This window comes from Carcharhinus amblyrhynchos, chromosome 7 (genome assembly GCF_965287045.1).
Source record: "Carcharhinus amblyrhynchos chromosome 7, sCarAmb.v2.hapA, whole genome shotgun sequence".
Taxonomy (NCBI): Eukaryota; Metazoa; Chordata; class Chondrichthyes; order Carcharhiniformes; family Carcharhinidae; genus Carcharhinus; species Carcharhinus amblyrhynchos.
This window is the reverse complement of record NC_137330.1, coordinates 14,105,860-14,132,608: the sequence shown is the minus strand read 5'-3', so window position 1 is coordinate 14,132,608 and position 26,749 is coordinate 14,105,860. Positions and strand designations below refer to the sequence as shown.

Below are 26,749 nucleotides of genomic sequence, written 5' to 3'. Positions count from 1 at the left end.
ACAATGTGAATGTGGCTCACTTATACTTGCTAGAAGCTACATGTATTCATTTGCAGCCATCTGTCCTCTGCACACGAAAGGAACGTATCCAGACTTGTGTTTATTAAGTTTAACAAAAGAATGAGGGAGCAATAGTTCCTGGTGCATTCTCCATAACAATGCCTCGACCAGTCAACTTGTCAGCCAATCAGTACCCACTTCTCTTACAGTATAAACTATTGCTCACTTTGAAATTTGACATTATTACATCTGTCCTGATAAATGCAAGATGAAAAGCCATGACAGCGTGTCTCTTTTCTCAACAATATTTAAACCTCATTTAAGGGGCTGGAGTGTCACTGACCATAGTTCAGTCAATATAAACTTGCTCTGAAAGCCTTTTAAAAATGGGAGGGATCTGTAAATCAATTAATTATAAATTAAAACAAGCTATTATAGTGATATACAGAATAATGGCCTTCATTGCGAGAGGTTTTGAGTACCGGGATGTGTTGTTGCAACTGTACAGGGCCTTGGTGAGGCCACACCTAGAGTGTAATTTTGGTCTCCTTTTCTGAGGAGGGATGTTCTTGCTCTCGAGGGAATACAGCAAAGCTTTCCCAGGCTGATTCCAGCAATGATGGGACTGACGTATGAGGAGAGATTGGCAGGATTGTTTTCAGTGGCGTTCAGATAAATGAGGGGAGATCTCAGAGACCTTTGAAATTCTAACAGATTTAGACAAGATGCATGCAGGGAGGATGTTCCCAATTGTGGGGGAGTCCAGAACCAGGGGTCACAGTCTGAGGATTCAGGGTAGACGATTTAGAGCGGAGGTGATGAGACATTTCACCCAAAAAGTGGTGAGCCTGTAAAATTCACTACCAAAAGAAGTAGTTGACGCCAAAACATTGAATGCATTCAAGAGGTGGCTGGATGTAGTACTTGGGTCAAATGGGATCAAAGGTTATGGGGAAAAAGGGTTAGGCTATTGAATTGGATGATCAGCGTGATTTTAATGAATGGCGGAGCAGGCTCAAATGGCCTCCTCCTACTCCTATCTTCTATGTTTCTATACTGCAGTATAGAATGCAGTGTGTAATTTTGGGTGCTCTATTTTTGTAAAAAATATACATGCCTATGAAGATAGAGGAAAGGAACAAGGCTAAACCTTGTGATATCGACTTCCAAGTGATGAGGGGAACAACTTGGCAGTTCTCTTTCCATACTACTTCATCACAACAGTGAAACCTAAGTAACTAGACTAATTCTGGTTTGCATTTTGATCTTCAGTTTCGGTTTTGACAGTTATTTTATACAGCATCTGTGATGTCAGAAACCTTACAACACTTGCCCACAACTAATTTTCAGCCGCAAATTGATCCATCTTGAGTTTAAATAATTAGAACTCACATTTTGTCTAAATTTAAAATACTTTCTATTCTATTCAACATTGAAGTGACTTGAAGCCATTCACGTTTGAAAGTAGTTATTTTTGAAATTAAGTTAAATATCTACTTTGGAAAGTAATATCTGAAGTATTTATACAGTAAAGATATTTAGTGTCCATATAGATAATCTTGGAGCAGCACTGAGTATCAAATCCTCATAGCTCTTTATTCTTAAATCAAAGATACAAGCAAGCATGACCTTATACAAACATGGTTGAATATCAGTTGCTCCCATCAGCAATAATTTAATTCAGCAGAATCTCAGTGAGAATTGTTATAGTGTGAAAGACGATATGTAGATTGGACTGTTTATCAGAATGGAAGGATTCCAAGTATGTTTCTAGATCCCAGAAGTGATTATGTAGCTACAAGAAAACCAGTGCTGCTATAATGAAGGTCAATCCTTGACAAAACAAAGCTGTCCATTTTACGACTATTAGTATGCGCGCTAACTGAAACAAGATGTTTACTAAAGATGGAGGAAAAGCTTGCAGATTATAACCAAGGTATATAGTTATTTTTGCATTAAAAATATGAACAATAAACAATGAATAGCATTAATTTACAGTCAACATCAAAATGCGGAGTGAAGCAAAGAGGCTGAGTGTAAGCTTGGAGTTTGACAAATGGGGGCTTTGTTGGGCGAGGGCAGGGGGAGGAGTTTGTTTCTCTTTGCTTTTTCTACCTTTTGCAGCCTTTATGATTCGTTCTAACTCTACTACAGGGAAAACAGCTAGCTATTGGTGAGAATCTGGTAAGTGGGTAAATTCTATCCCCAAAGTTTTAAGCTGTACACAGTTTAGTGGTAAATAAATTAAAATTGCCATAAATACATAAATAATTAAATTAAGTATTTAAAACACATTAAGGATGGCAGGAAAGGTGATGTGTCAAGGCTTCAGCATGGTACAGGAAGCCCGATAGAGTGATTAGTATTCTGTCTATTGAGTGGGGTGGAGCACATATATACTTAGTGGTAGCACAGGATAGCATAATGAGGGGCATTGACACTGTTCTCTGTGGCAAGCAGCGAGAGTCCAGGTGGCTATATTGTCTTCAGGTGCTAGGGTTCAGGATATCTGCTCAGGACACTTGGAGGTCATAGTCCATGTAGGTACCAATGCCTCAAATAGGCAGAACATGGAAGATGGTTCTGCATAGTCACTAATGAGGAGTTGGCACCAAAGAAAGAAACGGAACCTCAAAGGTAATCATTTCCTGAGCCATTTGCAAACTGAAAGGGAGGACAGGAAGTTAAGAAAAGGAGGTATGGCTCTTAACAAATAATCATCTCAACACATAAGAGGATGACCCAAGTTTTATGAAACCAGGATGCAGAAGCACTGTGGATTGAGATGAGAAATGATAAAGGCAAGAAGTCACTTATGGGAGTGGTGGGGAGGCTCCCTAATTGTAACTACACTGTCAGACAGAGTATAAGAGATAATGGGAGCTTGTCAGAAAGCTACTACAACAATCATGGGGGATTTTAATCAACATATAGATTGAAAAAAAATCAGATGGGTGAAGGTACCATAGAGGAGGGGTTCACAGAAGGTTTTTGAGATGGTTTCTTAAAACAGCATTTTCTAGAGTTAACTGGCAAAAGTGAACCTAGGATTGTGGAACAAAATGGGATTAATTGATAACCTCAGTGAAGGCGCCTCAAGGTAGCAGTTATCATAATATGATTGAATTTTACATTCAGTTTAAGGCAGAGGAGGGTTTTTAAACTTTTAAACTTAAATAAGGGCAATTTAGAAGGCATGAAAGTGGAGCTCGCTAAAGTGAACTAATTGAAGTGAAGTAGTAAATATGTTTGATTTGATGGGATTTATTGTCACATGTATTGGTATAGTACACAGTGAAAAGTACCGTTTCCTACGCGCTACACAGACAAAGAAAACCGTACATAAAGGAGAGAGGGTGCAGAATGTAGCGTTACAGTCATAGCTAGGGTGTAGAGAAAGATCAATTTAATACGAGGTGGGTCCATTCAAAAACTCTGATGGCAGCAGAGAAGAAGCTGTTCCTGTGTCAGTTGGTACATGACCTTAGATTTTTGTTCCCAACGGAAGAAGGTGGAAGACATGGTGCCTACGGTCTGTGGGGTCCTTGATTATGCTGGCTGCTTTTCCAAGGCAGCAGGAAGTGTACACAGAGTCAACGGGAGGAAGGCTGGTTTACCTGATGGACTGGGCTTTGTTTACGATTCTTTGTAATTTCTTGCAGTATTGGAGAGCAGGAGCCATACCAAGCACTGATACATCCAGAAAGAATGCTTTCTATGGTGCATCTGTAAACGTCAATGAGAGTTGGAGCAAAAAGGTCAGATTTCCTTAGCCTCCTGAGAAAATAGAGGCATTGGTGGGCTTTTTTTAATTATAGCATCGGTTTGGAGGGACCAGGACAGGTTGTTGGTGATCTGGACATCTAGAAACTTAAAAGCTCTTGACCATTTCCACTTCATCCTTGTTGGTGTAGACAGGGGCATGTCCTCCATCATGCTTCCTGAACTCGATCACTATCTCTGTTGTTTTGCTAAGATTGAGACATTGATCGTTGACGTCACACCAACCCACCAGATTCTCTATTTCTTTCCTGCATCCCATCTCGTCATTAGTTGAGATCCAACCCAGTATGGTGGCGTCATCAGCAAACTTGAAAATCAAGTTGGGGGGACATTTGGCCACACAGTCATAAATGTATAAGTAGTAATAGTAAGGGGCTGAGGACATAGCCTTATGGGGCACCGGTGTTGAGGATGAATGTGGAGGTGTTGTTGCCTTTCTTTGCTGATTGTGAACTGTGGGTTAGGAAGCCTAGGATCCAGTTGCAGAGGGAGCCGAGGACCAGGACACGAAGTTTGGAGACGAATTTTGTAGGAATAATGGTGTTGAAGTTTGAGCTGTCGTCAATAAATAGGAGTCTGACATAGATGCCTTTGTTATCTTGGTGTTCCAGGGTTGAATGTAGGACCAGGGAGATGGCACCTGCTGTAGACCTGTTGCCGTGATAGGCAAACTGTGGTGGATCTGGCGGTCTGGGCAGGTGGAATTCCTTCATGCCATGACTAACCTTTCAACGCACTTCATGACGATGATGTCAGAGCCACTGCACAGTTGAAGTAGGGAAAGGGTTAATGCATTTTGTACCTTGAAGGAGGGAAAGGGTTAATGAATTTTGTACCTAGAATGTATTACAAACATGACCCTTCATTATGGGTGATCGTCCCAGGCTTATATTGCTCCTGGCGTTAATGTAAAATACTTGTTCATGTCTTTCATTCTTTAACTTTCAAAGACAAATGGTGAGATACGAATGTAAAGACAATGGTCAGATGTGAATATAGATGATCAGATGTGAACGTAAAGACAAATGGTCAGACGTGAATGTTATTTTGCAGACATTGCAAGCCTTGCCTGTTTATGTTAATCACACAAGTAACTTCAAGGACAGAAATGCCAAAGCAGTCGCAGGCGTGATAATTGAAAAAGGAAGATCAAAGATTTTGCCCGGAATTGGAAGTTTATGTCATACTTGTTACTAAGACTCATGATGTATAAATACCCACTTGTATTTGTGTTTAATGAGAAGTCTGACAGTCCATTCTTAGAACCAGTTTTCTCAAAGCTCTGGAATAAAAGCCAAAGCTTTGAAAAAGCACTGCATTTTGACTCACTAACAGTCTCAGAGGTATTATTTTACCTACATCATTAAGGTACGCTGCCACTTTTCTTTGGTACTGAGATGATATTTGTCTTCTTGAAGTAGATACGGAGCTCAGATTGGTCTAAAGAGAGGTTAAAGATGACCACGAATACCCCCGCCAGCTGGTCCACACAGGACCTGAGCGCTTGTCCATGTACCCCATCCAGGCCAGTCGCTTTCCACGGGTTGACTTTCAAAAAGGTTGATCCAAGTTCTGCGATGGTGACCTCAGATACAGATTCATCCGAGGCTTCTGGAATGGAAGGCAAGTGCTCGCTGATCTCTTGGTCAAAATGGGAATAGAAATACATTGAGCCCATCGGGGACGCGCACTGGTACCGGTGATTCTACATGCCTTCATCTTATAACCTGTTATGTCTTGCAGACCCTGCCGTAGATGGTGGGAGTCCATGTGGCTCGCCTGGGAGTCTCGCTTGGTCCAGTACTAACTCTTACCATCTCTGATGGATCGCCACAGATTATATCCGAATTTCTTATATAGGTCAGGGTCACATGACTTGAATGCCTCAGACCTGGACTTCAGAAAGCAGCAAATGTAATATCTCTGCTCATCCATGGTTTCTGGTTGGGAGACACATGGATTTGCTTTTTGTCACACAGTCTTCACTATCTTACTGATGGAGTCAATTACTGTAGTGGCGTACTCGTTCAGGTTGGTCGCTGAGCCTTTAAATATTAATCAATCCACTAACTCGAAGCAGTCACGTAGGAGATCATCCCACTCCTTAGACCAACATTTCACGATTTCCTTAACGGATTCTCCCACTTCAGTTTTTGCTTGCAAGTTGGGAGCAAGAGCAGATAAATGGAAGTTAAGTGGCAAACATTTAAAGGAATATTCAAAACATACAGAATAGACACACTACAATGAAAAAGTAAAATTCCAAGGCAATTGCCCGTCTTCTGCAGTTAATGAAAAAAGTTAGACAGTATCAGACATAAAGAAGAAGCACATACTCAGGCAAAGACAAGTAGCAGGTCAAAAGATTGCAAAGAATATGAAGAACATCAAAGAATCACAAAAAAACTTGACTAAAAAAACTAAAATATGAGAGAAAGATAGGTGGTATTTTAAAGAAAAATGAAGTTTTTATAGATAATTGAATAAAAGCAATAAAAGCAATAAATTGAATAAATTAAAATAATTGAACAAAAGCAAGTGATGGTCCTATGGGAGATGAAAGAAACAGATATTTTGATCACCTTCACTATAGAGGACACAAGTCACATCCCAGAAATAGTCGTAAATCAGGAAATGGAAGGGGTATCAAAAATTATAATCACCAAGGGAGTGGTGTTGGGTCTGTGGGCTGACAAATCCTTGGGTCTAGATAAACTTCATCCTAAAGTTTACGAAGTGACTGAGTTGGTTGATGAATTGGTTTTAGTTTTTCAAAATTCCTACACATGGGGAAGGTTCAATTTGATAGGAAGAGAGCAAATGTGAGTCTTTTATTCAAAAGGGAGACAGGAAGCAGGAAACCACAGGCTAGTTAGTCTGTTATTGGGCGAAAGTCAGAAGCCAATTTTAAAGATGTTACAGCAGGAAATTGGAAAATTCATGGCAATCAGATAGAGTCAACATGGTTTTGTGAAAGGGAAATTATATTTTACCAATTCATTGGAGTTCTTTGAAGGAACATCCCTGCCTATCACGTGGGAGACCAAGGTTCAATTCCCAACAGGGACCTGCAAAAACTTTTTAAATGTTCTCCCTCGTTAGTATAGCAGTTAGTATCCCCGCCTGTCACATAGGAGACTGAGGCTCACTTCCCCGCTGGGGAGCTGCAAACATTTTTTGCAGTGGCATGGTGGCACAGTGGTTCGCACTGCTACCTCACAGCACAGGGACCCGGGTTCAATTCTAGCCTTGGGTCACTGTGTGGAGTTTGCACTTTGTTTGTGTCTGCATGGGTTTCCTCCAGGTGTTCCGGTTTCCTCCCACAGTCCAAAGATTGGCCATGCTAAATCAACCCTCGTGTCAGGGGATCAGCAGGGTAAATACGTGGGATTACAGGAATAGGGCCTGGGGGGGATTGTGTTCAGTGCAGACTCGATGGGCTGAAGGGCCTCTTTCTACAATGTAGGGTTTCTATGATCTATGATCTTTCTAAGACGTGGCAGAAATGGGTCTTTTTCTAGTTGGCTGGATGTGAAAACTGCTGTGCAAAGGGATCAGTGATGGGGCCTCAAACTTCTACAATTTATATAAATGATTTGGATGAAGAGAATGAAGGCACTGTTGCTAAATTTGCACATGATACAAAGATAGATGGGAAAATAAATTATGAAGAGGTGGTAAGAGAGGTATAAGAGGACATAGATAGGTTAAGTTAATGGGCAAAGATCTGGCAAATGCAGTACAATGTAAACAAATGTGAATTGTCCATTTTGGCAGCAGGGATTAAGAAAAAACATGTTATCTAAACGGTAAGATTCAGTCAGAAAAAAGTCAGTCAGATGCTGAGGTATCCAAGTATCTTAATGCATGAACTACAAAACACTCATACACAGGTACAGGAAATAATTAGGAAAGCTAATAGAATGTTATCATTTATTGTGAGGGGAATTATTATTAGAAAGATTATACTTCAGTTGTACAGGGCATTTCTAAGACCATATCTGGATTGTGTATAGTATTGGTCTCCTTACTTAAGGAAATATATAAATGTATTAGAAGCAGTTCAGAGGTTTACTAAACTAATACCAGGAACGAGCAGGCTGTCTTCTGAGGAAATGTTGGACAGATTGGGCTAATATTCACTCGAGTTTAGAAGAGTAAGGGTTGCTTAATTAAGACAAAGTGAGGAAAATCTTTTTTCCCCCCCTCAGACAGTAATGAGTCTCTGGAATTCTCTTCCTCAAAACGCAACAGAAGCAGAGTCTTTGAATATTTTAAAGGGCAAAGCTAGACAGATCCTTGATTAACAAGGCGGTGAAAGGTTACTGGGGTAAGGCAGGAATGTAGAGTTGAAGTTCCAATCAGTTCAGCAATGATCTTATTGACTAGTGATCTTCTTCTGTTCCAAATTCATACGTTCATACATAAATAACATTTTTATTAGAGCACAACTAATTAGCCTACAAGACAATATTATCTGTCAACATTTTTGTAGATCAAATTATAACTGGAAGCTATGTTGTTTCACTTCAACATGAGTCAGTTTTCACATATTTATTAAATTATCTTTGACTTTTTCTGATGGGGGTGAGGCGGTGCCAAGGGGCAGGGGAAGAGACAGTGCCAAGGGGTGGGGACAGGTGAGGAGCAAGGGAGAGAGAGAAGCAGGTAGGCAGACAGAGAGAGAGAGAGAGAGAGAGAGAGAGAGAGAGAGAGAGACTGAGAGAGAGAGAGAGACTGAGAGAGAGAGGGAGAGAGAGACTGAGAGAGAGAGGGAGAGAGAGACTGAGAGAGAGGGAGAGAGACTCCCTTTGCCCCTCCCGGTGTCAACAACTCACTGACAACAGGACTTCCAATTTCAGGAAGAGGAAAACAAGGGATACTGCACTCTGTCCCAAGTCCAAACAGCATCTGAGAAAATTAAACTAAAACCTGGACTTTTCTTTGAAGCATAGCTACCCCTAAAAACATGACATGTTAAAGAGTTTGTTGTTTATAATATATATAAATTGCTGTTTGCAATATATATATATATATATATATAAACGACTTGGAGGGAAATGTAACTGGTTTAATTAGTAAGTTTGCGGATGTCACAAAAGTTGGTGGATTTGCAGATAGCAATGAGGACCATCAGAAAATACAGCAGGATATTGATCAGTTGGCGACTTGGGTGGAGAGACGGCAGATGGCGTTTAATCCAGACAAGTGTGAGGTAATGCATTTTGGAAGGTCTAATACAAATAGGAAATATACAGTAAGTGGCAGAACCCTTATAAAGTATTGATAGGCAAAGGGATCTGAATGCACAGGTACACAGGTCCTTGAAAGTTACAATGCATGTGGAGAAGTTAGTCAAGGAGGCATATGGTGTGCTTGCCTTCATCAGCCAGGGTACTGAGTTTATAAATTGGCAATTCATTTTGACACTTTATTGAACCTTAGTGAGGCCACACTTGGAAATATAGTGTTCAATTCTGGTCGCCAGACTACCAGAAGGATGTGGAGGCTTTAGAGAGGCTGAAGAAAAGATTTACCAGGATGTTGCCTAGTATGGAGGGCTATGATCAGAAGTTAGAGAAACTTGGTTTGTTCTCACTGGAGCCCCGGAGGTTGAGGTCCTGATAGAAGTCTACAAGATTGAGAAGCATGGACAGAGTGGATAGTCAGAAGCTTTTTCCCAGGACGGAAGAGTCAATTACAAGGGGGCTTAGGTTTGAGGTGCAAGGGGCAAGCTCTCAAAGAGATGTACGAGGCAGATTTTTTTTAAACAGAGCAGTGGGTGCCTGGAACTCGTTGCCAGGGGAGATAGTGGAAGCGGATACGGTAATGACTTTTAAGGGGCATCTTGACAAGTAAATGAATGAGATGGGAATAGAGGAATATGGTTCCCAGAAGCGTAGGGGGTTTTAGTTAAGTCGGGCAGCATGGTCAGTGCAGGCTTAGAGGGCTGAAGGGCCTGTTCCTGTGCTGTAATTTCCGTTTTTTCTTTGTTCTTTCAAATACTCAAAATTAAACTGATATTTAGCCTTTAACATATCCATATATTGTGAACCACATTCAAGGTCAACTAAATACACATTCTGCCCATTTTCAGAATTTATCTTTAAGAGCTATCTAACTATGTTCAAAAATCTCTTCAACAAATAATCTATAATACGTATGTATGCCAGAGCCAATAGAAGCACCTTAAAAGGTCGTAGAGCGCAGCAAAACTTCAACCAGCAACTCCTCTCAGCTGTTTCTAGGTGCCTGTCTCGTCTTTTAAGTGTTCGCAACTTCTCCTGTAGTTTCTGTAAAGCTCTTCGGTCCCCTGTGGACAGTGGGCGACCATCCATGCACTGTTGGAAGATTCAATGAACATTATCAAGCACAGTTCAGGTAACCATTTTCCTCTGATGCAAATAAACATTCAAGCACGTTTACATTCTGTGCTTTACATACATTACGCCAGCTTGTCTTTTTGCGGGGGGGGGGGGGGGGGGGGGGGGTGGTGGTGGTGGTGGTGGTGGTGGTCGTCGTCAGTGTCTTGGGGGATTATCTGCTCTCATTTCTATCATGGTAGGATTGAGAACAGGTGTGGAAAGTCCTGTGGGAGGCCCAAATCCTTTCCCATGCTAACATGAAGGCATGGCATAATTGAATATGCATCCCCACTAGGAATGCAATAGTAATCCCAATGTTCAATGTTGGGAACCCCATCATAATAAACAGACAATAACGGGATTGGCGTCTGTGGTGCAGGGATGGCAGCTAATGTCTTCAGTTCTGACTTGATTCCATTGGGGTGTCTTCTTCTAAAGATCTTTCAAAAGCTAAGTTGGTGGAGGCCCCTCCCCTGCCACATCATTTTCTTTTCCACTATAAGCTGAAAAATACAGATAAAACTAATGTTGGACTCAATATAATTTTTCCTGCCCACCGCATCATTCTGCCAAAAAATTTAAAATTCAATCCCCCCCATCTCCCGCCTCCAATCTCCCCCCGCCCCCAGTCACCGACTCCACTCCTCTTCTTGACAAATACCCGAGGCTGAACCAAACACTTTTCACCCTAATGTCATATTTGACCCCAAGATGAGCTACTGAGATACCCATACAATCACTAAGATTATCTGTGCCCATCTTTGTAACATAGCACGACATCACCCTGCCATAGTTCAACTACTGCTGAAATGCTCAACCACGCAATTGTTCCCTTTAGTTGCAAATTGCAATGTACTCCTCACTGACCTTCCTTATTCTATCCTTTGCAAATTTGAGGTCATCCAAAACTCTAATACCTGTAACCTTCTTGCATCAACGGAGCCAACTGCCAACCTATATTTGTAATACCTTTATGGTCTTGCTTTCTCTAACTCTATTCTCCTCAACGCCACAACCCTCAGATATAGCCGCAGCTCTAAATCTGGCCTCTTGGGCATCCCCGATTACAAATGCTCCACCATTTGTGTCTGTGCCTGAAGTGACTTCAGCTAAAAGCTCTGGAATTCCCACCCTGCACCTTCCCACTTTGCTTTCCTCCTTTAGGACACTCCTTCAATCCTACCTCTGACCAAATTTTTGATCACAGCCCCAATATTTCCTATGTGGCTTGGTCATATTTTATTTGATAATGCTCTTTTGAAAAGCTGTGGGACATCTTATTACAATAAATACAAGTCATTGCTGTTGAATGTTTAATTAAAAGGTTTGTTAAAGTTTAGAACATAAGAACATAAGAAATAGGAGCAGGAGTAGGCCATCTGGCCCTTCGAGCCTGCCCCGCCATTCAATAAGATCATGGCTGATCTGTCGTGACTCAGTTCCACTTTCCCGCCCTCTCCCCATAACCCTTAATCCCCTCTCTTATCAAAAACCCATCAACCTGCTTCTTAAAAATATTTAGCGAGGCAGCCTCCACCACTTCAACGGGCAGAGAATTCCAGAGATTCACCACCCTTTGAGTGAAGAAGTTCCTCCTCAACTCCGTTCTAAACCACCCCCCCTTTATCTTGAGGCTGTGCCCCCTAGTCCTACTGTCTTTTTTGAGCGGGAAGAGTCTCTCCACCTCTATCCTATCCATCCCATTCATCATCTTATACGTCTCAATGAGATCTCCCCTCATTCTTCTAAACTCTAACGAGTACAAGCCTAGTTTATTCAGCCTCTCCTCATAGCTCAACCCCCTCAACTCCGGTATCAGCCTAGTAAACCTCCTCTGCACTCCCTCCAAGGCCAAAATATCCTTGCGCAGGTGCGGCGCCCAAAACTGCACACAGTACTCCAGCTGCGGCCTCACCAATGCCCTATACAGCTGCAGCAAGACCTCCCTACTTTTATATTCAATCCCCCTCGCTATGAAGGCCAGCATCCCATTCGCCTTCCTGACCACCTGCTGCACCTGCAGGCTGGGTTTTTGCGACTCATGCACAAGGACCCCGAGGTCCCTCTGCACCGTCGCCTGCTGCAGTTTTTCGCCACGTAAGTAATAGTCCTTCCTACCATTCTTCCTACCAAAGTGGACCACCTCACACTTGCCAACATTAAATTCCATTTGCCATTTCCTGGCCCATTCGCCCAGCCTATCTAGATCCTTCTGCAGACTCTCCACACCCTCCGCACAATTTGCCTTTCCCCCAATCTTGGTTACTGGCAGTTTACTGGCAGTTGATTTAGGCTTTAGATATTAGACCACAAGACCATAAAATATAAGAGCAGAATTAAGCCACTCGGCCCACTGAGTCCACTCCACCATTCAATCATGGCTGATATTTTTCTTATCCCTGAACCCATGACCCTCTTATTAATCAAGAGCCTATCTCTATCTTAAAAACATTCAATGACTTGGCCTCCACACCCCTCTGCAGCAAACAGTTGCACAGATTCACCACTCTGACTAAAGAAATTCTGCCTCATCTGTGTTTCAAAGCATTGTCCTTTCAATCTGATGTTGTGCCCTCTGGTTCTAGTTTTTCCTAATAATGGAAACAGCCTCTCCAAGTCCACTCTATCCAGGCCTTGCAGTATCCAGCAAGTTTCAATAAGATCCCCCCCCTCATCCTTCTAAACTCCAATAAGCACAGACCCAGAGTCCTCAACCATTCCTTAAACAACCTCAACATTCCAGGGGTTGTTTTTGTAAACCTCCTCTGCACCCAGCTCATCATTCCTCAGATAAGGGGTCCAAAACTGCTCACAAAAGTCCAATTGGGGTCTGAGCAGAGCCTTATACAGCCTCAGAAATACATTGCTAGTTATATTCTAGTCTTCTCAACTTGAATGCTAACATTGCCTTTGTCTCTAACTGCTGAATGAACCTGCACATTAATCTGAAAAGAATCTTGAACAAGGACTCCCAAGTCCCTTTGTGCTTCTGGTTTCTGAAGCATTTTCCCATGTAGAAAATAGTCTATGCCTCCATTCCTCCTTCCAAAGTGCATAACCTCACACTTCTTCACATTGTATTCCATCTGCCACTTTTTTGTCCATTCTCCTAGACTGTCCAAGTCTTTTGCAGCCTCCCTGCTTCCCCAATACTACCTGCCCCTCTACATCTATTTGTTTCATCTGTAAACTTAGCAACAGTACCTTCAGTTCCTTCTTCCAAATCGCTAATGTATATTGTGAAAAGTTGTGGTCCCAGCACTGACCCCTGGGGCACATCACCAGTCACCGGCTGTCATCCTGAAAAGAACCCCTTAATATTCAGGAGATCTAGCAACACAGAGTTAATGTTTGAGTCAAATATGACTCTAATCCAGAGTTCTGAAGAGTTATATTTGACTCAAAACATTAACTTTTTCTCTCCCCACAGATGATGCCAGGGCTGCTGAGTATTTCCAGCATTCACAGTATTATACTTTCATTACACCGCACATACTCCTTGTTTTCACACCTCTTAGCATAGATGTTAAGTGCATATATTCTGCCTGATTTATTCAATGAACTACACTATAAACTGCAGTGAAGAATGAAAGTCACAAAGCAGTGACAAATATTCATCTAATAAATAAAAGAAGGTTACAACCATGAGTGAGAGAATGGTGTATTACCTAGAATACCTGTACAATAAAAAGGAAGCAATTTGGATTCGATACAGTGGGAGGTGGCTTGGGTGGAGTTTAAACATTAGTGTAGTTCTGTTTGAGCTAGAAATATAAACCAAGATAAACTTCACCGTTTATCATCTTTTACCCAAATTGGTAATATTTCACAGTTAGAATACTACAAAATATTCCAAACGACTGAAATAAAATTCTTGTCCTTTGTACGCACCATTTTGCAATTTCTTGCTTTTAGCAGACAGGGAGAAGACTTTTGTAAGATCAGGTGAGGAACAAATCGCTAAACATAATGATTTTGCAATCATTGCATGTACAGAGAAACAGTTATGATTTACTTATGGTTCAAATTGTGTCTTCAAAGTATTTTTTAAATTCACCCTGCTCAACAAGGTGTCTCACCAAAGGCTGCCGCTTAAGCTATAAGTGCACGGTTGTTACAGATAATGGGTAGAGAATTGGTTAACTAACAGAAAACAGTGGGGGCAAATAGGTGTTTTTCTGGTTGGCAGTGACTAGTGTGTGCCTCAGGGATCAGTGTTGGGACAGCAATTGTTTATGATTTACATAGATGATTTGGAGTTGGGGACCAAGTGTATTGTGTCAAAATTCACAGAATACACCAAGATGAATGGCAAAGCAAAGTGTGCAGAGGACGCTGAGAGTCTGCAAAGGGATACAGATAGTCTAAAAGGAGTGGGCAAGGGGCTGGCAGATGGAGGACAATGCTGGTAAATGTGAGATCATCCATTTTGGTAGGAATAACAGCAAAATGGACTATTATTTAAATGGTAAAAAATTGTAGAATACTGCTGTGCAGAGGACCTGGGTGTCCTTGTGCATGAATCACAAAAAGTTGGTTTGCAGGTAATTCAAAAGGTAAATGGAATTTTGCCCTTCATTGCTAGAGGGATGGAGTTTAAAAACAGTGATATTATGTTGCAGCTGTATAAGGTCTCCTTATACAGCTACAACATAATGTTTTGGTCTTCTTGTTTGAGAAAGGATATATTGGTACTGGAGGGAGTGCAGAAGAGATTCATTAGGTTGATTCCTAGTGAGGGAATTGAGAGAGTTGGCTTAGGAGAGAAAACGAGTAGACTGGTGTTATACTCATTGGAATTCAGGAGAATGAGGGGAGATCTTACAGAAACATACAAGATTATGAAAGAGAATTGTTAAGACAGAACCAGGAAAGTAGTTTCTGCTGGCAGGTGAAACTAGGAGTAGGGGGCATGCCCTCAAAACAAGGGGGAGCATATTTAGGACTGAGTTGAGGAAGAACTTCTTCACCCAAAGGGTTGTGAATCTGTGGAATTCCCTACACAGTGAAGCAGTTGAGGTTGCCTCAGAGTGTTTTTAAGGCAAGGATAGATAAATTTTTGAGAAGTAAAAGAAATAAGGGTTATGGTGAACGGACAGGTAAATGGAGCTGAGTCCACAGAAAGATCAGTCATGATCTTATTGAATGACTGAGCAGGCTCCGGGGTCAGATGGCCTATTCCTGCTCCTAGTTCTTATGTTCTCCACCACATTAGTGAGTTGGTTAACTTTACCCAATTAACTCCAATCCATTTGGCTTTTTTAAAAATTCTGAACTTGACTAAGATTACCTTCAGAGCTTTCTCTTGGAAAAACGAGGCTCTGCACCAGACCTGACTTTTTTTATTCATTCATGGGATGTGGGTGCCACTGGCTGGGTCAGCATTTATTAGACATCCCTGAGAGTAGTTAAGTCAACCACACTGCTGTGGGTCTGGAGAAGCATGCAGGCCCGACTAAGCAAGGATGGCAGATTTCCTTCCCTCAAGGACATTAGTGAACCAGATAGGTTTCATCCATTTATAACACAAAACCAGAGGTTGTACAACATCATGGGTGTGAGCTGCTAACCGAGAAAGAATAGGAAATGCGTGGGGTTATGGGGTAGGGCCTGGATGGAATTGTAGTCCGTTCAGACTCAATAGGCCGAATGGCTTCCTCCTGCACTCTAGGGATTCTATGAATCTTCTATGAAGGGGGCAAGTTCCTCCTTGAAGAACATCAAGAAAACAGCTAGATGGTTACAGTAACCATCTGCTTTTGTATTATTTTGCCGATGTCAGGCACAAATAATCAGATTTTATTCAATTTAACTTTACAATTCGCAGTGACTCGATCTAGTCACCCAGTCATATGGCCACCATGCCAAATTTTATACAAATGAATTTTATCAAAGCTTAACTAATTAGTACTTTAATTTAGCATTCCAGCACTTTAAAAAAGACATGCAAATAAATCAAAGTTTCAAATATATTTAAAATTAACGCAACCTATCTGCTGAAATTGATTAAAGGATTCTGAAACCTATTGACATGGAGACATTTGTACCCAAACCTTGGATTTAATCTTCTCCATTTGTTGCTCCACTTCTTCAAGGTCTTCAGTATTCTGCAATCGTTCATAAACCACGCTCCGTGTGCCTCTTATCAGGTTCAATGGTAAAGCAGACATACCATATGCCTTGACGAAAAAAAAGTATACAGAATAAGCACTCAAAACCAGAAAGGATAGAAAGGAAAATCCTTCATTGGTAAATTTATTTTGGTATATTAATTAAACCAGAAATCTCATATGGCTAGTAAAATAGTCTTTTGCCATTCTTAAGTAAACCTGTAAGTTACACTATTTACAGCAGTATAGTTTGATTCCATGCAGAGTAGGTGGTGAATACTATAAATTTTAAAATACACATTTCTTTATTCCAGCATAATAAAGAAACTTGTAAGTTACCATTCTGAAGATAATGTGAGTTTCAAATGCCTTCCTTGTTTATCTCCCAAGGAATTTTCTATTGAGCTACATTCAGATAAATTCCCCATCTCACACCTCCCATGATAAATGCTGCAATCGTAAGACTCATGAAGCTTCCCTTTATGCCCAATATAGAAGTTGAGGATCCTATTATAAATTATTGACATGCCGATTTATGGAAAAATTAAGTCCTTGTACAAAATGGGGATCTTAAGCCAAATGGAAAATTAATGGAGAGTGAGATTTCAGCTGAAATTGGATGTGGATGGTTCAATCACCTTTGGTTAGAAATCGTATTCCAAATATGTTTTTAGTTCACACTTTTGTGACAGTAGAAAAGTCATGGTACAATTCTTGACTCAAAATAGGAAATAGATCTCAAGTGAAAGAACCAAGGAAATCAAAATGGTAAATGAAATCCAACTGATATTACAGTTCACTATAAGCTAGAACCAATAGCAAAATTGCAATTTTCCATTCAAAGAGCATCATTCATAGAAGGTTACATTCATTGGGAATGAATGAAGATTTTGTTTTGAATATAGCAAGCCAACTGCAGAGTTTCTAAATAGCTTTGCATAAACACAATGCAAACAATTTGAACGCAAATAGGTCTTAAACAATTGAAAAGGCTGTGATTTGAATAAAATTAGATTGTTCAACATCTGTCTTGCAAGTGTTGAAATTGCTCCAAAATACATGAGACAATAAACTTAGTAATTTCCCATTCCAGTGACACGAGACAAACAAGACATGTATGTTTCCATGGTTTAGATTTTTCCTGGAACAGACTTGTAGCTTGTTCCAGGTTAAGGTGCTGGGGAGGCCACACCTGGAGTACTGTGGTCTCCTTACTTGAGAAAGGATATACTAGCACTGGAGGGGGGTGCAGAGGGGATTCATGAGGTTGATTCCAGAGTTGAGAGGGTTGGCTTATGAGGAGAGACTGAGTAGACTGGGGCTATACTCACGGGAATTCAGAAAAATGAGGGGAGATCTTATAGAATCATATAAGATTATGAAGGGAATAGATAAGAGAAGCAGAGAAGTTGTTTCCACTGGCGGGTGAAACTAGATCTAGGGAGCATAGCCTCAAAATAAAAGGGAAGCAGATTTAGGACCGAGTTGAGAAGGAACTTCTTCACACAAAGGATTGTGAATCTTGTGCCCACTGAAGCAGCTCAGACTACCTCATTGAATGTTTTTAAGGTAAGGATAGTTAAATTACTGAACAGTTAAGGAATTAAGGGTTATGGTGAGCGGGTAAGTGGAGCTGAGTCCACAAAAAGATCAGCCATGACCTTATTGAATGGCGGAGCAGGCTCTAAGGGCCAGATGGCCGACTCCTGCTCCTAGTTCGTGTCCTTAGGTCACTTACCATCATCAACTGGGGAGGCATTATTCTCTCCTTATCACACCTGGGATTTTACAGAGCCTCGAGCAGAAAGCTGGATGGTGTGGTGGTGGGAGGGGGAAGATTCAGGTGGGATAGCAGCAGGTGACACATCTTTCACCTTCTCATTGGCATCTTCCCAGTGATGGGGGAGCTGGTGGATGGCCTTCCTGTACTGAAGCCAAATGAGGTCCAATAAGGCCTTGAAGTGGTCCCTGATGTTTTTAACCAGTACTGGAGTGGCCCTTGTGACATTGAAATACCATTAGTTAAACCCTGGAGATCTCATCCTGTGCTTGGTGGGGAGAACATACTCTTAATCAGGCATCTAACGGCCTACCACCATCATCCTCCCTCCCACCCTCAGCTGCCTCCTCAGAAACATGTGGAGATGCCGGCGTTGGACTGGGGTAAACACACTAAAAAGTCTCACAACTCCAAGTTAAAGTCCAACATTTGGGAGCAAATGCCATTAGCTTTCGGAGTGCTGCTCCTTCATCTGGGAGATCTGTTCACAAACAGGGCATATAAAGACAAACTAAATTTGCAGAATAATGATTGGAATGCGAGTCTTAAAAAGTACAGACATTGTGAGTGGAGAGAGCATTAAGCACAGGTGAAATGGATGCGTATTGTCTCCAGACAGGACAGTTAGTGAGATTTTGCAAGTCCAGGCAAGTCGTGGGGGTTACAGATAGTGTGACATGAACCCAAGGTCCTGGTTGAGGCCGTCCTCATGTGTGCGGAACTTGGCTATCAGTTTCTGCTCAGCGACTCTGCGTTGTCGTGCATCATAAAGGCCGCCTTGGAGAGTGCTTACTTGAAGATCAGAGGCCAAAGGCCCGTGATTGCTGAAGTGTTCCTCAACAGGAAGAGAACAGTCTTGCCTGGTGACCGTCAAGCGGTGTTCACTCATCTGTTGTTGTAGCATCTGCATGGTATCCCCAACGTACCATGTCATGGGCATCCTTTGCTGCAGCCTATCAGGTAGACAACGTTGGCCGAGTGACAAGAGTATGTCCCGTGTACCTGGTGGATGGTGTTCTCACGAGAGACAATGGCACCCATGTTGATGATCCGGCATGTCTTAGAGGTGGTTGTGGCAGGGTTGTGTGGTGTCGTGGTTGCTGTTCTCCTGAAGGCTGGGTAGTTTGCTGCAGACAATGGTCTGTTTGAGGTTGTGCGGTTGTTTGAAGGCAAGAAGTGGGGGTGTGGGGACGGCCTTGGCGAGATGTTCGTCTTCATCAATGACATGTTCAAGCTCCGGAGGAGATGTCGTAGCTTCTCTGCTCCGGGTAAGTACAGGATGACGAGGGTACTCTGTCCACCGTGTCCCGTGTTTGTCTTCTGAGGAGGTCGGTGCGGTTTTTCGCTGTGGTGCGTCAGAACTGCCGATCGATGAGTCGAGTGCCATATCCTGTTCTTGTGAGGGCATCTTTCAGCATCTGGAAGTGTCTGTTGTGATCCTTTTCATCTGAGCAGATCCTGTATATGGGCTTGTCTGTAGGGGATGGCTTCTTTAACTTGTTTAGGGTGGAAACCGGACAAGTGGAGCATCGTGAGGTTATTCGTGGGCTTGCGGTACAGTGAGGTGCTGAGGTGACCATCCTTAATGGAGATGCGTGTGTCCAAGAATGCAACCAATTCCAGACAGTAGTCCGTGGTGAGTTTGAGGAGGAGTTGGAACTTGTTAATGTCATCATGTAGTTGTTACAGTGACTGTTTACCATGAGCCCAAAGGCAAATGTCCTGAGGCATGGTACATTGGGGAGACCATGCAGACGCTATGACAACGGATGAATGAACATTGCTCGACAATCACCGAGCAGGACTGTTCTCTTTCTGTTGGGGAACACTTCAGTGGTCATGGACATTCGGCCTCTGATCTTTGGATAAGTGTCTTCCAAGGCGGCCTACACGATACATGACAACGCAGAGACTGATAGCCAAGTTCCGTGCGCATGAGGACGGCCGCAACCATGATCTTGGGTTTGTGTCACACTATCTGTAAGCCCCACAACTTGCCTGGACTTGCAAGATCTCACTACATGTCCTGTCTGGAGACAATGTACATCTCTGTACTTAATGGTCTCTCCACTCACATTGCCTGTACCTTTAAGGCTTGATTAGCTGTAAAGATTTGCATTCCAATCATTATTCTGTAAATTGAGTTTGTGTCTTTATGTGCCCTGTTTGTGAACAGATCTCCCACTCACCTGATGAAGGAGCAGCGCTCCAAAAGCTAGTGGCATTTCCTACCAAATAAACCTGTTGGACTTTAACCTGCTGTTGTAAGACTTCTTACTGTCTTCAGAAACAGCCAGCCATCCTCTTCTACCCTCATCAATGATTCCCCCACTCCCCTATCAGACAGGTCCTAGCAGGCTCCACCACACTCCGTTGGGTCCTGGGGGCTTTTCCATCAGTTGCCTGGTTGCAGTTCCAGCTCCTGATGACACTGCAGCAACTGAAGAGCTACTGGCCCTCCAAATGACTGGCAGCTCCTGGAAGCGATAGCTCATTTCTCATAGGGAACAGAGGCTCAGTAGACAACATTTAATTGCTTGCTAGTTGTAAAATCAGGTGTCCAAGCTGAGGTTGCTCTCGACTTTCCAGCCAGTGGACGAGGATACAAACTTCCCCTAAAGTCCCAACCCATATACATGAGACCTAAGGACTTTTCTGGTATCTCCTTACTCGTTAATGAATGTTGACTGTTTTGGAATGCAAAGCACCGACTGAACACTTCAGCTGACAAAAATCAAAGAAAAATGCAGATGTTGGGTACTATAAAACAAATTTAAGTGATCTAAAATAGAAACATGCTGGAATTGAATCGGGCTCAAAAGCTTCAGTTCTTGCTTGGGATTCCTTCTATTGGAACACAGGCATCAAGTTTTAATGAACCAAATTAACCAAGTCCTGTTCTGAGACAGTCCCACAGGATCAAGAATGATTTGCTTCCATTCTAGATCAATAGGTTCTGAAATTACTGATAAGTCCAATGCAGTTTCTGCACAATCCACCAGATGTGGAGCAGGTGGTGATTAAAGGATTGGCTGGACAGGTTGTTTTGAACCTGTGCGTTTCTTTGTGTCTCGACTTCCCTTCTGCACGCTCCTGGCAAAGTCTCTCGATGTGTCCTGTGCCTTTCCAAATGAATCTTTTCCATTTTGGTCAGTCATAAGCAACGGCCTCCCATGAGTCAGTGGGGATGTTTTTCTCTTCAGGGATACTTCCAGAACATCACCACAATGTTTCTGCTGCTCTCATTCTGCTGTTACCATGACCAACTCTCAGACAACAAGGAATCTGGTGAGAGAAGACCTCGATGCCTATAAGACTACTTATTGCAGTTAACTCTGGACCTGTGAAACCATAGACCAATCATTCATTAGGTTAGCTAACCAGTTTGTTGGATACTATGGATAATCCATCTGAAGTTTCTTCTCCTCAGAAATCTGTTTCGCAGCCCAAAGGCGCAATAACACAAATTAAATTCTAACAACTTTTGGAATTGCCAGAGTTATTTTTCTCTGATCTGGTCAGTGCGCAGGGGTAATTTGGAAGGCAGATCCGGCAATTGTATACAAATCCGAAGTGTGGCTTACAAATGCAACATATTGGGTTATTTCATTTCTCATTGCTCATAAGCATTCCATCATGTCACAGAATTGCAGAATGGTTACAACAGAGGAAGGGCCATTCAGCTCGTTTTGTTTGTGTCAGCTCGCCGAAGGATTAATTCAGCTAGTGCTCCATGCCTGGCTTCTCCCCATAGTCCCGCACATTCTTCAATTTTAGATAATCCAATTCCCAGTTAAGTGCCTCAACTGAACTTGCCTCCACCACACCCTCAGGCAGTGCACTTCAGATCTCAACAACAACACCACAAAAAGTGATTCTTCATATCACCATTGCTTCTTTTATATCTGGGCTTTCTTGTTTTTGATCTTTCCACCATTGAGAACAGTCAAACCTCTTATGATTTTGAATACCTCTGTTAAATCTTCTCTCAGCCTTCCCTTCTCCAAGGAAGGGTCTCAACTTCTCCAATCTATCTCTGAAACTGAAGATCTAATCCCTGAAACCATTCTCGTGAATCTTATATGCATTCTCACTAATGTGCTCATATCCTTTATACAGTGTGGTGCTCAGAACTGCACACAATATTCCAGTTGAGGCCAAACTAGTGATTTTTACAATTTTCAACATAACTTTCTTGCTTTGATACTTTATGCCCCGATTGCTTTATTAAAACTCTCCCAACCTTTCTGACAACTTCAATGATTTATTCATATACACACCCAGATTTCTCTGTTCCTGCACCCCTTTAGAACCGTAACTTTTATTTTCCATTGTCTCTCTATGCATTCTTGATTCTTCTAGCCGAAATGAATCACTTCACGCTTCTCTGTATTGAATTTTACCCACCACTTGTCCCCTATTCCACCAACTTGTCTACATCCTTCTGAGGTTCTAGATTAATCTCCTTATAGCTCACAATACTCTCAAGTTTTGTATCATCTGCCCTGTACACCAAAGTTGAAGTTCATTAATATTTGTTAGGTTAGGTAAAGGGCCCCACCCCTGGGGAACTCCACTATAAACCTTCTTCCAGTCTAAGAAACTTCCAATAAATCACTATTTGCTGCTTCTTGTCACTCAGCCAATTTCATATCCATTTTGCGACTGTCCCTTTTATTCCATGAGCTATAACGTTGCCCACAGGTTCAACACTTCATCAAATGCTTTTCTGAAGTCCATGTACACCACATCATTCGCATTACCCTGATCAACTCTCTTTGAAGCCTCAAAAAATTCCAGCATATTAAACACATTTTGCACTTTACAAATTTGCACTGTCTTTCCTTACTTATGATGTGGAGGTGCTGGCGTTGGACTAGGGTAAACACAGTAAGAAGTGAGTTTAGTTGAAACTAGGTAACTGAGAAACTACCAATACAGGCAGGATAATAGATAAAGGGGTAGAAAGCCAGTCCCAGAAGCTAAAGAACAGGAAATACTGAAGGAATACTGAAGTCAAATGGATAAAGAACTGGAATCTGAACAAGGTATTGCTCATTCAAATTAAACGAACAGAAAGAGGCTCCCAGCGAGAAACTGATTGTTAAGGTGCAAACGTGGGGAAGCTGGCCAGCGAGAAACTAGACATCTTAAGGATGGTGATACCTTAACACAGCCTGTGAAGCAGTGGTGTTCCACTGGCATGACTAATTATATGAGAGACTGTGTGGAAGTTTGAATGCACAGGACAATCCAGAACAGAGATATTCTGAAAGGAAGTTGAAATCCTGGTTGTACATCCTTGGTGAAGGCATTTGCGGGGCAAGATTTCAAAGTGTGTCTTCGGAGAGTGGTGATGAGTGATGATTGAAAACCGTTGTGTAGAAGTCAGAGTTCTAGTGAAACCAGTTGGCTCAGAGTGTATTAAGCATCTGGGGGGAACTGATGTGAAATCTACTGAAGTTATATTGGGTAGTATCTGTCAATTGGTTTCAGTGTGGTATATCTGATTGCATTTCACCTATTGGCTTACATGGACTGTGTACTTAACTGAGAATATTAGAGTATAGATAGATTTTATAACTTGTGTAATCCATATAAATCTGCATGCATCTGCGAAGGTACAATGGGAATGAAGGAGTATTTTAATAAATTTTTAAAAAAATGTTTTATTCTTTTGTTAAAAGTTGACGAGCAGTCCTGCCACTGTGTTCATCCACATCTCCAAACAAAATATAAAAAGTTATACAAGCTATTGAACTGGGGTTCCATCCTGAGAACTGACTGCCCAGTAGCAACATCAGCTGGGACTGTAACAAAAGACTGATGCAAGGTATTAAATACTTTAGCTGCGGCCCCTGCTTCCAAGCATAAATTTCCTTTCTGGACTCCGATCAGCTCCACACCATACTGAAGACTTTTGGATTCCCTTGGATATTAGCTGCTGGTCTCTTTTCATACACTTTCTTCGCTTATATTCTATATTCAGCCTGGTTGTATTATCCACCTGACATCTGTCACAAGCACACGTTTACTTTTTCATTTTATCTTTCTTGTTACTCAGGGAATTCTGGATGGGTTTGTCTTGTCTTGTCTTGTCTTTCCATTCCTGTGCCTGAGCTCTCTCTTCTCTCAAGGCAACACATTGTTCAAACATTGCTTTGCTTGTCAACCATTAATTGATTTCTCTAAGCTAGATCCATAAAATCAATCACATTTCTTCCTCTGAAGAAGGGGCACATGCACTGGAAACATTAACTGTTTCTCTCTCCACAGATTCTGCCAGACTTGGTAAGGTTTCCAGCATTTTATGATCCTAAGATTTTCTATTTTTATTTAAGCGCCATTCTCATCCCCATTGAAGTTGCCTTTTCCCTAGGTAATATTCTTACTCTGGAAACTTACGATTAGTTGCAGAAATGTCTATCTTTTTGATTATGGAATCTCTTATAACAACTGCATTTTTACAGTGTTCTCACCTGTATCGTCCCTTGGTGTCATGAACTGGATACACTCTTTCAGGGTATCAACACTCCCAGAGATCTCCAATGCTTAGTATCTGTTTGAGATTGCACACACAAGGACTGCTTCTGTATTTTCTGTCTCTTTCCGATGGCCACCCAACTACAATTCTGAACTCCTACCACCCATGAGATGGCCACCTCTTGGAATGTATGATTCAGAATATGCCCATCCTCTCCGATGCTTCACAGTGGCTCCAGCTGCCCTATAATGTTTGGGAAACTTGAGCTCAAACAGCTGGAGACACATCTTACACGTCGTCACCTAAGACACATGAAGTGTCCTAATGTTCTACGTGGCGCAGGAATTGCTATTAAGAAATAACAGATGTCCATCCACGATGTTTTCATTACGAACGTGTATTATTTAATATTTATTCGCGCCACCTGGTTTTTCAAATAGGTTTGCTTGTCTGTGCAATATGGTAAAACAAATTGCAACATCCATAAGAAATGACTAAGGAATCAGAATCCAGTCTGGTTTGACCATTTGCTTAAAATCTGTAATTACCCTCAAATAATCTGATTCTTAGTGAAGCAGGTACGCAACAATGAAAAGATCTTCAAATTGGCTTGTGTATTTCAGGGAATGGTGTAACTTTGTACCTTATATGGCTACAATTAAGTCTCCAGTTTATTGATTTGTCTAATGCTCCGTCTGTGTCCATAGTGCTGTTCATGAGTGATGACATTTATTAATGGGTGCAAATATAAATGCTGTGATTCGAGATTAGGCAATATTAATTAAATAGGATTCTTTTCATGAGAAAACGGCAACAGACACGAATCCACCAGGACACACTCTTCCCTTTATCTAACCACTTGTTTCTTACCCACACACATCTGGCTCTAAGACTAACAACAACACATTTCCAAGAGGATGCACACACAAAAATACTTCACTGTCTGTACAAGGATTTTGCTTTGGTTATATTCCAGAGGTACTATTTAACATTAATTCTCCTTTTGGTCACATGAATTTATCCAATCCACGAGCAGGAGCGACATTTTCTCTTTGGTACTCTGCTTCCACCTCTCTACATAAAAATGGTCTGTGACTCCAAAGATTTCACTGAAAGCAAAAAGTCACTTCTCCTGTCCTTCGCCCCTCAGGTGTCTGGCTTCAAGACTCTCCAATGGATGTATGCAATACTTACTGCTAAGAAAGCTTTTTTGAAACCAATTTATGTTGAATGTAAAATACTGGTCATAAATAGGCTACAGACAAACGGTAGCCAATATAGGAAAACCCACAAGTCCTTTCCTCCAAATTTCCTGCAACCACTCTGAGTGAACAGTACAAGTTTGGAGGGGACTGAGTAAAGAAAAATCAGTGGTGATCGTGAGATGCCTAGACTCAACATATTAAATATTGAAGAAAAAAGTAGCACATTCTTCATGGCACATACGTATTTAATCAGACTAGAAAATATGTTGGAAAGGAGTTCCTTATTGAAAAGGCTAATAAGAACAGCAATAATCCGAGATAGAAATGATTAGCCTCCAACAGCATCTTCCTTTGTGCTAGGTATGGTTTCAACCAGTGGAGAGTTTACCCCCCAAATTCCCACTGCCATCAATTTCACCAGGGCTCTTTGATGCCAGACTCAGCCAAATGCTGCCTTGATGTTAAGGATAGTCACTCTCACCTCACCTCTGGAATTCAGCTCTTTTGCTCAACTTTACACCAAGACCGTGATGAAGTCTGGAGCTGAGCCATCATGGTAGCCTATGAACTGAGCGTTGATTTGTATGGTTACCTTTTCCTCTGGATTCCCTTTCAGAATCAAACAGCAAAACAACTGAAATTCATAACACTTGTCTCAGCAAAGAAACGACGTGCAGGGATACGTTGGTTGGCTCTTAAATGCCCTCAGGGATGAGCAATAAATGCTGGCCCAGCCAGCAATGATCACATCCCATGAACAAAAAAAGACGACAGACCAGAATAGTGGAATCTGTGACCAATTCCGGGACAGTGCTCAAGAGCTGCAGCTTTTGTTCTCCGGAGCTCAGTAAACATTTTGTGCACCAAATAATTTTTGAATAGTTATAAAATAAATAACTGAATTTCAACAAAAGGTGTGTAGTCCAGCTCCTACATTTAACAACAAGGTGACCCCCCCCCCCAACCCCCATAACAAAATGGAATTTAAGACAATAAAATACTTGTGTGTTTAAGCCAAAGTC

General features: G+C 41.7%; 1 protein-coding gene across 1 annotated transcript in view; it reads right to left on the bottom strand.

The window, feature by feature from the left end:
• The window catches only part of lmbrd1 (LMBR1 domain containing 1), a 221,685-nt gene that overhangs the window by 58,206 nt on the left and 136,730 nt on the right, over positions 1-26,749 (bottom strand). Inside the window, exons 8-9 of the mRNA XM_080191977.1 lie at positions 16,202-16,327; positions 9,972-10,124 (exon numbers count right to left, since the gene is read on the bottom strand). Coding sequence (XP_080048103.1) covers positions 9,972-10,124; positions 16,202-16,327 — 279 coding nt within the window. The remainder of the gene's footprint in view (positions 1-9,971; positions 10,125-16,201; positions 16,328-26,749) is intronic.